The sequence below is a fragment of the Oryzias latipes genome, chromosome 10 (assembly GCF_053564925.1).
Source record: "Oryzias latipes strain Hd-rR chromosome 10, Olatipes_Hd-rR_3.1".
Lineage (NCBI taxonomy): Eukaryota > Metazoa > Chordata > Actinopteri > Beloniformes > Adrianichthyidae > Oryzias > Oryzias latipes.
This window is the reverse complement of record NC_136246.1, coordinates 25415059-25428981: the sequence shown is the minus strand read 5'-3', so window position 1 is coordinate 25428981 and position 13923 is coordinate 25415059. Positions and strand designations below refer to the sequence as shown.

At 40.7% G+C, this 13923-nt stretch overlaps 1 protein-coding gene across 16 annotated transcripts in view; it reads right to left on the bottom strand.

The window, feature by feature from the left end:
• Positions 1-13923, bottom strand: part of tenm2a (teneurin transmembrane protein 2a) — a 232788-nt gene that overhangs the window by 68415 nt on the left and 150450 nt on the right. For 12 of the 16 annotated variants that reach the window (XM_020706716.3, XM_078953682.1, XM_020706715.3 and 9 more), the window contains one exon: positions 3784-3993. The exons of the other annotated variants lie outside the window; for them this stretch is intronic. In XM_020706716.3, the coding sequence (XP_020562375.1) occupies positions 3784-3993 (210 nt within the window). The remainder of the gene's footprint in view (positions 1-3783; positions 3994-13923) is intronic. 16 annotated transcript variants of the gene reach the window in all.

Below are 13923 nucleotides of genomic sequence, written 5' to 3'. Positions count from 1 at the left end.
GCAGCCAAGCATATCACATTTTATTCCAGTTTATCTTCTCCTTTTTTCCACTCTCTGTCACTCGCCATTGTGTGTAAACACCGATCATGAAAAGATTTTCTCAACAGCTCTCACAGCCACCTTTTGTGGAGAAGCGCAGAGCCCATTCAACTGCTGCTGAAGCCTGACCCACTTTATTCTGTCCAAGGTCCCTTGCGACTAGAGAGGAGAGACTGGAGGCTGTAAGCTGGTGGGTTTTGGCTCAGGCTAATCCTTGGAAGTCCATTATGTGCGCCAACTCAACGAAGCCTCGCACTGCAGAGAGGAATTAGCCTGTCTGCTAACCTGCCTCCCCTCTAAAAGGCAGCGCGCTCACACACACAGACACGTCAGTGTGAAGCAGGGGCTTGCCACACCGTATTAATCTCACAGTGTGGGTCTGTGTGTTAGTGTGTGGCCAGCTGGCAGCAGGAACCAACCACGGCAGTTTGTTTTGCAGCCCTGGATGAGCAAACTGTTTATTGACATTTTCTGTGGTTAACAGAGAAAAGTCACAGGGTTGTGTGCATGTGTGTGTGTGTGGAGCAAAGAAATGCCCATTCAGCAGTTAAAAAGGGATCATTGCAGGGCTCAGCTCCCACCCCATGCTTCTTATCCTTCTCAGTCTCCTGTCTCTCCATCCCTTTTCTTTCATGCTCCATATTGCCTCGGCTTCCATCTATCTTCCGTGAAAACTGCAGCGCCAGCCTTCATTGTTTTTTTTTGTGCCCCTTCCCTCCCTGCTAATTGCTATGCACCCTGTGTTTTAAGGTGGTATATTCCCATGTGCGCCCGCTTCATGTGTCCTCTGCCTGGGAATGTCACACACCTCTCATTTGTCATTCTTCTCAGAGCTCAGAGGATGAACACGGAAGGAGAGCTTGAGGTGAAACTTCAGAAATCACTGGGAGCCCTTTTTCTCACGGACGTATTATACAAAACTCAGTTTGCTATAACATTCAAACATGAAAGTCAAAGACATGCATGACTATCGCACACACCGCCTCTGCCTTGGCTAGTCATCTCTGTCTAATTAGGAGGCAATAATCCGCTAGAGAAGAGTCATCAAATTCAGCCAAAAACAAACACTCTTCATGGGCAGAAATGCATGTGAGCATGGCACCCACGTACACATGCATCTCCACACTTGCACATGCATGAACGCTCCCACCGCTCTGCAAATGTCACCCTTACATAAGAAACACCGCAAGGAAGAATATCCTGTTTGCAACTTTGCCTCTGTTTCTGTAGATTTGTTTCAACAAAGACGTTAAACATTCATTGACTTTTCGGTGGCTTCCCTGCCAGCAGATAGCCGGCCACTTTAGAAAGGGCTAAAAATAGCTTAGTGTTCCCCATGCATAATGAATGGCCAGAGACAGTGCTAACGCTAGCTCTGTCCAGGAGCGATCTGCTACGCTTCGTTTGGCCGTCTCAGCTCCCTCCCCGCCGGCGTTCCGAGGGAGCATTCCCAGACAGGTGCTCTGAGCCAGACAGTATTCCCACATAAACATTCACAGACCAATTCCCTTCAACTCCAATGCAACAGCGTTCCATTCCCATTCACCTGTCATGCTTCACTAGGAACACAAGTCATGACTGTCCACCTGTTAGCTTAGGTAATGGTGGTCTGCTTTAGAGGGAACACACAAACAGCCAAACACAAATACACACGCTGAAACAGCATGCAGCTTCCTGGGGATTATGTCGCTGTGGTCAGTTTCTGCCTGGCTTGGGGAAGCTCATTTCCTGCCCAGCATCCACTCTCTACAGGGCTGCACCAATCACACATGTAGATATAGGAGTGCTCCTCCAGACCTCATGCATAAGCAATTCTGGATATAGGTGTTTCATTTGCTCACAGTCGTTCCTGTGCCTTCACAAATGCCAGGATATGTTTATGCAGTGCCAGACTGCCACTCTAAACTCATTTAGTTTGGATTTAATGGATGCCCAAAGCCAAGGACTCTTTCTGCGGCTATTAGATCAGCAGTCCAACATGGAAATTTGCAATTTCATCGCAATGTAGGCTTCCCTCCATCCAAATCTCTTTCACCCTAAGCTGTCATCATTTTTCCCTTTTTTCTCCACCTCTTTGACTTCCATTGCATCTCGTTCTCCATCTCCCTCTCAGGCACGTTCTTCATCTATTTTTACTTGTGTGCTTTGGAATCTCTCTTTTCTCTTCTTTTCCCTTTTTCTCCATGCAAGATGTCTCATTAAACAGATTCAAAAGTTGAAGTTAGACTTTCTCCATCCCTGCTCCCGTTTGCCTTTCTGTGTCTCTTTTTCTTGCCTGCGTTTAGACTTTCTTCCTCCTTATTTGTCTCTCCTGCTCGCTGTCTGCTCATACCTGCTCGGCAGACGCTGAAAGAAGGCCAGAACAGAAAGTGTGGGTGTAAGTGAACAAGAATGGGAGGAAGAGAGACTGCGCCGCAAGCCTCACTCTCACTCTTTGCCAGTGTTTGCCATTAGGGTGTCAGTGGCAGAGTGAATTTATTTGCCGTGCGGTTACTGGGCTAATGATTGATGTTGCCCCAGCAAACAGTAAACCAATTAGAAGGCTGATGTAACATCATTTTAAAAGCCTCCTAATCACGTTGCTCTTGAACCTGGGACCCGGGCCTTCCCTAATGAAGATTTATACTGGATCAAAGGAGAGCCTAACGCCATTAACAATAGATTGTATTCCACCAAAAATCACATTAGGACTTCTCTGCCCACGCCTCTCCCTCCCATCAGGATCCTGCTAAATATATCGGCTGATTACAAGTGCAGATGCACAGAGGAATGGAGAAACAGGGAAAGAGCAGGAAAAAGAGGAAGGGGCCAAAAGTTGGCCCTCATTTTTTCTGGGATTAACACAAACAACAATGAACAAACTCATCACTGTAGATACTGGCGTGTGCTCATGTGTGTGGGGAAGAATAAAACCTTTCAAGGTGCTGATTTAAGCACACAGGGACAGTAAGAGCCAGCAAGACAGAGGCTGGTGATGAAAAGGGAAAGCTGAGAGTCGGGAAAACTAACTAGTTTGTCCCGCAACACTGATTCTCCTGTCGGCACTTAAAATTCATCATGTCCTTACCTTTCACTTTCTGGCAGATTATTAATATCATACGGAGAATAAGTACGAGGACACCAGCTCTCTGGCAACTGATCTGCTCTCTGTAGAGTGCAAGGGTTTCTTTCACTTGCATCTTTGTTTGTTGGGAAAAAGCTTCAAAGTTGGGAGGGTGACATTTAAAATTTAATCCACTAACAAATCAGCTATTATCTGCTTAGAATTGTCATGCAAACCACATTAAAACTTGAATCGAGCGGATGGAAGAGTTTTTCTCTGTTGGTTCAGGAAACCAATAAAATCAGATCTAATACAATATTAGAGGTATTAAAATACAACAAATGCCACAAAGGACCTTAAACATGAATCAAACCATAAAGAATCCTCTAACTACAGTTATTACTTAGCATTATGTGAATTAAAACCTCTCTAAATGTAATTCTTTGTCAAGAATAACATTTACAGAGCCTCATTGGGTTTGATTCATGGCCCTAAAACTTTGGAAGAATGCTGAAGTGAAGAAACTAAACTGTCAGAGCCGAACAGGACGTGACATTAAATCTAAGCAAGGCTTTGCTTGACGTTTTTGGGAACAAATAACTAAATCGGATGAGGCAGGGCAGTGACCCGGGAGATTGATGAGATTTTTACACGAAAGGTATAAATGGATAAAGGGATGGTGAGATGGAGCACTCGCTTACCCGTGGAGGAGGGCTGAGCTCGGAGCAAGTACGAGTCCTCCGGGTGGGGCTCCAGGTGAGAGTGGGTGGAGTTTTTCTCCAGCAGGGGCACCTGACATTCCCTGATTGGTGGAGAGGGACCAGGGGAAGGGTGATGAGGGGCAGAGGAGGAGGAGGACGGAAGGGACGGAGGGAGCAGGGTGGAAGAAGAAGTTGGAGGGAGTGGGCGACCTGGAGGATGAAGGGACAGAGAAGAGGAGAGACAAGGACAGAGGTGATGTTAGACAAAACAGATGACTGACAGAGATACTCAGGCCAGTTGAAGAAGTCTAATGAGATGTGACGCAAAAGCAGAATCAGTCAGAGTTTTGTTCCCAAAAACAAAGAGGACATGGACTCCTTTTCCTTAAAAAAACAGTTTTTCCCAAATCCTACTTATTAAAAAAATGACTCAAAATGGAGATAAAGTCATGTTAAACTCAGTCAAGTAACATTTTCCAATAAAGGTTGTCTATGGAGACAAGAAAAGAAAAAAGAGGCAAAAATCAAAGATGTGTCATATTTTAACTCTGTATAACACTGTCCAATAAATCTAAACTATTATTAATGATGGCCTTAAAATAAGGATTATAAGCGACGTTTTGTGTGATTTTTTGTGAAATTTAGCTGATGATCTACTACAAAGGAAATAATCGTAAAAAAGTAGATCAATTAAGAATATCTTCCTATTTTGCTCTGCTAGAATAGATCCCTTTAAGAAACCTTGACAGTAATAAAAAAAGTCCAACTTTAAAAGAACGTGTTTTCTAACAAAAATATTGATAACAAGTAGGGATAAATTATTATCAAGCTTTCACAGCCTTTCAGAATTATACCACCAAAAGAAGACACTTGGTCTTATTTTGGAAACAAAAACATCTACCCAAATTTTAAATTTAAGAATCTCAGAACCGCCTTGTTGTGAGACATAAAATGCTCCTGCAGTGACTGAAATTGTATTTTCAAAATGAGACTTTTTGGTAAGATTAATTTCCTCACTGCACTAGCAGATCATTTCTATTTACCTGAATAGAGTTTTCATCCATTTAAGAATATTTTACTTGATTTTAAAGGGACTATTTTTGTAGTGTGTAGAGAGCAGAACTTAGGAGGAACCTTCTAGCAGAACCACAGACAGTCATGACTATTTTAGCCTCCAAAAAAAACCAACAAAAAAGGCTGTTAAGAATAGAAACATAGATAGATTTCCTAAATGTATCAGGAAGAGTTTTATTTGTCACAACTTTGCCATTTAATACATTTCGATAAAAAAGAACTTGCTTAAATAATTTTTTTTCGCCATTTCTGTTTAAAAATTCAATATATTGTCTTCTTAATATAACTAGTAAAGTAATTCCAAGCATGTTATTATTACTTCAGGAATTTACGCTTATTCCTACAAAACAGGAAAACCAAACGGCAAAAACGTTGCTCGAATACTTTTTTTACCCAAACATTTCAAGGTTTTTCTTCAAAAATCACATCGTTCTAGTTTGACACAAACTACATGAGGGGGTCCAACATGTTCAATTGTACCTCTACATGGATGAGACAAAAGAAAGTTAACAGCCAAGTCTTTAAATAGTTGGAGCCATGGGACGCATGGACACAATCAGGCTGTCCCATACACCAGAGAGAGAAGAGACGGATGGAGAGAATTCTTACAACTCTCCAATGGTTTGGAATCAAGGACAAAGAAAAATCTAATAAATTCTATTTAGAGACTGCTCAAAATATAGAATAATTATTACTGCCATATTTGTAGCTCAATCAATCAACAATACAGCAAGAATGAGGTCAACGAGTCCAGCCAATTCACCGAAGGACTCAGGTTATTAGAACTACTAATTACAGCGCCCAGCAAAATCTATTTGTAGATGTGTTATCTTCTGTTGGTGGTATATTTCTAATGATAGCCCCAGGTGCCAGAATTGCTTCCAATGCCGGTTGTTAATGTCATTTTTATGTAGTTTTCCTTGTGGTTAAGTTTAAAAAAAACTTCTGCAAAGCCTTGATGTTGCACACTGCAAAAATCTCACCATTGTTTTAGAAAACGTATCTTCTCTTCCGTCTTTCAAGAAAAACGATCTTATCAAGAAAGCAAAATAAAATAAAACATGTCTTAGTGACAAAATTAATTTTCTTAAAGTAAGAAATCTTGGTACAACTTTTTCTTTTCTTACCAAATTTTTCTGATTTTAAGAAATTCTACCAATGGGATATGAAATTTTGACTTATTTCTAAGGAGTGTAGCAGTTTTTGCAGCAGTTATGCTTCTTTTTCCTCCTTAAAAACACAATAAACTGAAAGGGCAAACAATAGAAAAGCATCGAGACCTTGGACAGTACAGAAAACAGTTTAAACTCCCTTTTTTTTACTGACCCTTTGGAAGAATACAGAAGTGGTGTAATCTTATTTTGACAGCATTCACTATGTCATCATAGTATTGACAGAAGTCAAAATCCGCAAAGGCTGTGATGGATGGGGCCACTTCTTTAGGTGACTGTGCAATACTGCTCGCGTCAGGGAAACAATACCTGGTGGAGGGAAGGAGGGGGAATCAATGGAGACATCATTTAACACTGAAAACGCTTGGCTGCAGCCAAGTTACCTATTCATGCAGCATCAAAATGAAACACATAAATCATCAAATAAAATAGAGGTTTTACCGCAGGTGACCTGCCTGCTTTGTGAAGACACAGATTTTGACAGAAACTGAGGCAGACTGATGGCTTTGTCCCGCCGTCCAGGCCCCTCTGCTTTAGAAACCAGAGCTCGGATCGATCTCCAACCCCACAAGAACTGCACCCCTGAGAGACGCCAGCCTCGTCTTGTGTTTAGGTATGCGCGTGTGCGCCTCGGTGTGTGTGTACGGTCAATCTCATCAGAGCAAACAAAGAAAAATGGATAAACAGTGGCAAAGCAAACCCCGAGGCCGACAGGAGGGACGGGGAGAGTCAGATGTAGAGGCAGGGCGGACGTTAAGGTCACAAGGGCAACCGGGGAATTGGAGACTAGATAGAGATGAGAATGAAAGGCGACAAAACTGAGGACAAACTAGAATGATGAGCTTAAAAAGCTATTTCCAAAAGAACAAAAAAAGTTAAAATAGGACAGAAAAAAACTATTTTTGTCAAGTTTAAATGTTTTATTTGATATAAAACAAAACTAACTTTCTAGAAAAGATGTCATGACTTGTTTTAAGATAATAAATCTTGAACAACTTGATGAGTCATTTGATTTTGAAAATATAATAATTTAAGTGATATCTCTAATGAAACAAGTTTTTTTTTAACTCAAAATTGCAACTGGGGAATTGTCTCATTTTAAAACTGCCAAGTATTATTTGATTCTTAAATGGATTTAACAACAGTAGGACTGAAGTTGGAAAGTAAACATAATTTTTGAGAAAAATCTTTTTGAAAATGTTTAGTTCTAGTTTTATGGGAAGGATAGAGCTGTTAAAAGCGCTCTCTGTTTTTTTCATGTTTTTGTTGGTGCTACAGACACTGGAAGCGTTTACTCAGTACAGCAGGACGGAACTACTTCAAATTAGTTGGAATTGTCAATTTAATACTCCCCCAAAGTCTGTATGTGCAATATCCATTCTAATGTGGAATACCCACTCATGTGCAATATTCACCCCACTCTACTGTACAGTATTTATGTATTTATGCCTTATATAGCTCCTTATTCCTATTTTATTTTATTCTACCTTTTTATATTGTTGGACGAGAGTTGCTGGAAAAAATTTCATTGTGCACTGCAGAATGATAATAAAAGATTCTGATTCTGATTAAGGCTCTTGAAATTGTGCATATTTTGTGAAAAAGTGTGTAAATATACCTATTTTAAAGATATAAAGCTAATTTTTGACCAATATTATGTCTTATTTTCTAAGACACAGTTTTTCTAAATACCAAAGCAATAGACCTAAATATGAGTGTTTGTAGCTCATTTCAAGATTTAATTTAGTACTAAAAGCAGGACATCTTCACTTTTTTAAAGAAAATTTATTAAGACAAATTCTACTTGTTCCATTGGCAGATTATTTTTTTTCATCTTTTATTTTATATGTTTTTTGAGGACACTTTTGCAGCGAAGGTGATGACAGGTTATAAATGACCGAATAAGGAGCAAATCCTCCTGCGACATGGATAGTTAAAGAAAAGCACGGGAAAGTCACTCCTCTAGTGATGTTTCGAAACCATCCAGCTATTTGTGTAATTCACGAGGCCTGTAATGAAGCTAGTGGTAACAGAAAGCCATGAAAAATCACTCTGCTTGAGACCGTTTCACTGCAGTTTGTGAGGTTCTATCAGAATTTTGTGAGTTTGTGCACGCGAGGTGATGTGTGTGCAGGTTTAGTTAATAATACTTTAAATTACTTTAATTACAAAAAAAGGGGGGAAAAAATTGCACTAGTTGGCCAAAAGCAATTAAGGGAACTTTAATCTCCTCAGCAATTATGCTGTGGGGCATCCTTAACACAGTCATTTCTGCCCGCTACATTTCTAGAAAGGTCAGTGAAAATTGCTTTGTGTTATTAGAACAAAGACTTGGCAGAGAGCTCACGTGGTCCTCCTGACGATTCTTTCAATGCCATCCTTCAACCGCCTCCCCGGCCATCTGTACACAGCCCTGTCCCTCTCTGTGTACCCGTCGTTCGCTTGTCGAATCTGCCGCTCTTTCGCAAGTGTTGATTAGTGCGAAAAAGATATGTATCAAGGGGAGAATCTCATATTCTGTAGCACTGTATTCTAGGCATCAGAGTCCCTTGTTGATTTGACAACAGTGTAAAAAAAATCTAAAAAGGAGAGGAGCATGTGTGATTTTTCGCTGTTTTATTCTTTGCCTGTTGCTTTGGTTTTCTGTGACTCTTTTCCTAAGTTGTTGACTGCTCAATGACTTCTTTTCTCTTATGCTTTCCTCCTCCTGCGCTCCTGCCTCCATCAGTCCGTACATCCACCCATCTGGCTGAGGTGAGGTGCGGCAGGCCGGGGGAAGAGTGGAGTGGAGCGAGGGGATGGAGCGACAGCTGGAGCCCAGTCAGACAAGGAGAGACAAATTACCCCTCTAACGAGAGCCATTCATCATCTCTTCATCTCCTCCATCTCATCCCTCCATTCCCACACACCTCTACATGAAATGCAGCGCACCTGGCTAGCAATTCTGCAAAGAAATCCGTGGGTAAAAAAAAAAAAAAAAAAAAGAAAATTTGCTAAACTTTACACAGAGTTGCTCCCATTTAGTTGCTGCTGGTGTGGCTGTGAAGTCAGGCAGCACGTGCTTTTACAAAGAAGACAAAAAATAAGGAAGGAAAGAGGGTAAAAAAAAAAAAAGATACGGTCGATGTGAAATGATTGAATGAGCAGTAAGCGGGAAAGAGGGAGGAAAGAGAAGCGACACACCCATGTTGGCACATGGAGAGGCTCATTACCATGGCTGCTGTCATCACAGATGTTGGACTGAGGGGGAGCTGTCAGTCAGCGTGTATGCGCCTAACTATGCACATATATATCTGTGTATGTGTGTGTGTAATAGTGCCTGACAGTGATCTGAGGGCTATTTAGACAGCTGCTGACACAATGAGCCCTTTTCTCTATTTATCTATACAGCGCAGTCTGTCTCCTCCATCTCGGCTCTTTTCCTCCCTCCCTCTTTTTCAACGCTTTGTCTCCTTTTTCCTCTTATTCATTACTTCTTAATGTGTCACATTAAGTGTCGCTGTTCATCTCAAACACCTGTTGATGCTGAGTGTGAGAGCGACAAACGGATCTTGTAGCTGGTCCAAGAGTGTTTTGAACCCCTTCACTTTGCGACGTAAATTGTTTTCTCGCACAGCCCTATTTCCTTCTGTACTCAGCTAGCTCGCAGAAAATGAGGGAGACAATGAGTAAAGAGGGAAAGGGGGAGAGGAGTAGACTGCTCAACAGATGTATTTTAATTAATAAAGTTGGGCTCTCGTAGCCTGGAGAGACGATTGTATCGCTGGCTCCGTCTTTGATGTGTAACACTGTCTGGGTTCTACGCTGGCCTAAAGCTCTCCATGGCTCGTGCTTACTTGCTCCCTTTCATCTCGCCTGCATCAGCTTGCTGCTGCACAACTATGGGAGTGCTCTCACCATTCAGTCGGATCTTCAACACGCTCACAAACAGCCTTGATTTGAAGCTCAAGACGTCTTCCTTCCAGATGGGAAAAAAGGTGTTATCCACACTTTCGGCATCAAACTGCTCTGTTGCAGCATTTGCTGCCTTTAGCTCTATGGCGTTCTTTGAGAATTCAAACTGAGGAGCATCTTCTGAATTATTTACACATTTGCACTCATAAATAACAGATTTTTTTTCCACTTTTTTCCTTATTCAAAAAGTGCATTGTCTGTTACAAATGTGCTGCATAAAAATGTGTTTTGTTCGTCTGCCTCCATGAATCCAAAAGTTCGTCCAAACTGAAATTCCTTGGAACTGGTTCTTATTTAACGCTTTACATTGAATCACTTTAAGCTAGTCTGGTTAAAGAGTATTACATTTCACCCATTTATCAACTTTAAACAGCTGTTTGGGTTTTTTTAGGCAGACTGCAAACCAGTTCTCATGCACTCTGAACTTCAGCGTATAATGGATTGTAACTCAGTGTGGTGCATAATATGTAAAACCCATTAGCACCAAGCATAATCTGGCTTTTCAAAGCAGTTTTTCCTGCAGAAAAGCTGGTGGATTAGACAGTTATATATATGGAACTAGGGAAAAAAAGGGTTTTAGTAGAGATATATTGTTGCCATGAAAAGATGCGTCGTGCATTTGTAGCACAAAACAGAGCCGCAGCATAATTCCTTTTATTGTGATAACTTTATATATGTTAAAGGCAGAGTTGTATTTCTAAATGAAATGTTAATCACCTGTGTAATCTTGGGGTAGGGAACACATGGCTCATGCAAAACCTTGAAAGAAATGAAGAATTGTTTGCCTTGTTTGCTTTCCTAAGCCCAAATCATATCTTGTCGTGTTCAGGCAAAACGATGCAGTTGTTCAATTGGTGATGAAAGTAACAACCTTGTTCTAGCTGTTCAAAAAAACCAGGTGAACATATCAAAGGATTCAGTTTTGTGCTTCAAAAATCCACTGAATTTCAATGAACTTTGAAAACAGAGAAGGTTGGTAGGAATGCAGGTTTTTCAAAACACATTTTGAAGCATGGTAAGATTTATTTTAATAAAACCTGCAAATTCAAATTCAAGGATCCACATCAAGTACCTGTGATTAAAGATATCAGCACACAAGACTCATCTAAAACAAAAAGAGTTTGTTGAAAAATAAATACACACGCAGACTTCAGCCAACGGAATCAAGCACAAGCTCAACCAAAGGAGGGGAAAAGATAATGTAGAAGAAATAGGTTTGGATGATGACAGATTGCCTAACAATGTCCTTTGGCCACAGTGTGTGGATAAATGCAGTGAAATAATGAAGAGCTATTACTTTCTAATATCCACTGCAAAAGAAAGGGACAATGGTGTGTTCAACTATAGAGCAGACTCTCACTAAAGACGCTAAGAATTAAACCAGGCATGAGGCAGGACAATGATCATGCCTAATCCAATGTTTAATAATAAGATTAGTATACAAGAGCAGAAACCACAAAAGAAAGCAACTAGAAATATTCCAAAACTGTTAAAATAAGGCAAATAAAAAAGGTTATGTACTGTATACTCAAACCCTTTTACAACTAACTTTACGAAACACATTAACGTTTACTCAAAGATAAGATCATTTTATTGTGCAGGCCAACCTGCTGATGAGGTAAGAAACACTGCAGATATTTGGTCCAATGTCATCACATCGTCAACACATTCTATAGATGTAGATGATGCAGCCTCTTAAAAGCCTGCATGCCTGGTGACATCTGCTGTGATGAGCTTGACTCCAAATGCAAAATGAACCAACGATGTTCCTCTTTTTGGAATCATTTAATTTGTTTGTTTTTTCCTGTGGAGGGTCATGGGGTTGCTGGAGCCTAGCTCAGCTACTCCAGGGCAAAGGCAGGGTAACACACAGATTCACACTCAGTCCTGATGGAGAATTTACATTTATTTATCAGCCTATAAAGTATGTTTTTGGACTGTGTGGGGAGAAAACCCACGCATGCACCAAATGAACATGCAAACTCCACAGAAGGTCAGTGCTAACCTCTACACCACCACGGCCCTGAAACAGTAAAACAGATTGCTGCTCTTCAGCTCCTGTCCTCACTCCAGGGTCATGTTATTGTGATAAAATGAGATCTGAGGACACAGATAAACATTTCAACTGTTACACCTTGATGCACCAACACAGTCCAGGATCAATCTGTTGCTAATTGAAAAAATGCCTCCTTGATCGTGGCTTGTGTCGAGTGTGCTTTCGCAGCGATTCCCAGCATTAGGATGCCGCTCTGCACTTGCGCTGTCCACTGTCAAAGATGTCCACTTTGTGACTTGGGGCAACTACGGAGGCTGCATTACCATATAAATTACATCCATGTTGTTGCTGCTACAGTGGATAGATGGCATTGTTATGGATTCCACGCATTGGGCCCTCATTGAAAACAATCAAAATAAATAGCCTCCTTCTCCCACATAAATAGAAACAGGCACGTGCACGTGAACAAACACTTATCTAATGGCGCACACACACTCGGGCATGACACACAAACCTTGAAAGCCCCTCAACTGAAGGTGCGGAGGGATAAGCACCTATCCTCTCAACCTTCTATTACCTCTGAAAGGCTCAGTAATGGCTGAGAGGAGCAGATCTGCAGGAGGGGGGGTGTCTCTGAATACAGGTGAGTGTGTGCCGGTTTCATGTGTACGTGTCAGTAACTTGCAAAGCCTGTGTACATCAGGCTTCTGTTGTGTTAACTAATCTGCTGGGCGTCGCCTTATGAATCAAGCTGACAGCAGCAGAGAGCACAGTCACATACAAATAAGCACAACATAAAAAATGTGATGCTGTTTGGATCTCAAGGCACAAAAAAATGGAGAATAAAGTCACTTTCACATCAGCAGAAATCCAAGAGTTCAAACTAAAATGTATTTTTTAAGAACTTAATCTGTGACAATGTTTATTTTTCAAACATAAAAGCCAGATTTTTTTTTCTCCCTGCAAAGATGCTTGATTGTTTTCCCCGCTTCTGAGAAGAATTAAAGGTGAACCACTGACAACCTCTGTGATGAGTAGCGAAAGCAATTGGTGTCGACGTGTAATGATGACACTAACAGAAACCCGCCTGCAGCTTTGGACAGAAATGTCTAGATTAATTTTGCAGCTAAAGATCAGATACAAAAATCAGTGTTTGTTATTTCAATTAGACATCACTGTTACAGGATGCAAATCCAAATTCGATTAGAAGAAAGGGACCTGGAGAGATTTTAGATACATCGTCTGCACACAGTTAAAAGACAAAAAAAATAAAAAAAATAAGACATTTGTGCAGCGAATACCAGGTTGAGGACATGAATTAGGAGAGAATTATTACCTTTCAGCACAAACTAATTGCTACGTGCACACCTGCAAAAAAAAAAAGTCATTGTTGATTTAATTTACCATCCAGCCTTGATTACAGTTATAATTAATGTTTGCTGGAAAATTGAGACGAGACTGCGACACCATTCTGAGGGATGTTCACGGCAGGAATTAGACGGAATAAAGCACTGCCTGAAATAGTGCTTTGCTGCAGACAGTTTCAGATTTGAACTCTTAAATGTAAGTCATCGAAAACTAAATTAGATGTTCACACCAGTTCGAGAGATACCAGCGTATCTTTTGTGGTGGATGGAAAATATTTGTACGGAACAACAATTTGTAAAATACAATCAGAAAAAGTAAAAAACAAAGCAATCATCAGAAAACATAGTTATTAAGAATGAACTGCTTATACAGTGGCTAATGGAAAAGGAAAAAAAAAACAAGGAAAGAGAAGGCTACAGAAGCACACTGTAAGAACACTTATGGCAGCCTCTAATGTTTACACACACACACACACACAACAGATACATGGAAAAAATCAGCCATTTTCTATGAATTCACAACAGGATCGAAGGGGGTTTAAGGGCAGGGATGCCCAGTTTAGTCTTTTTAGTCAAA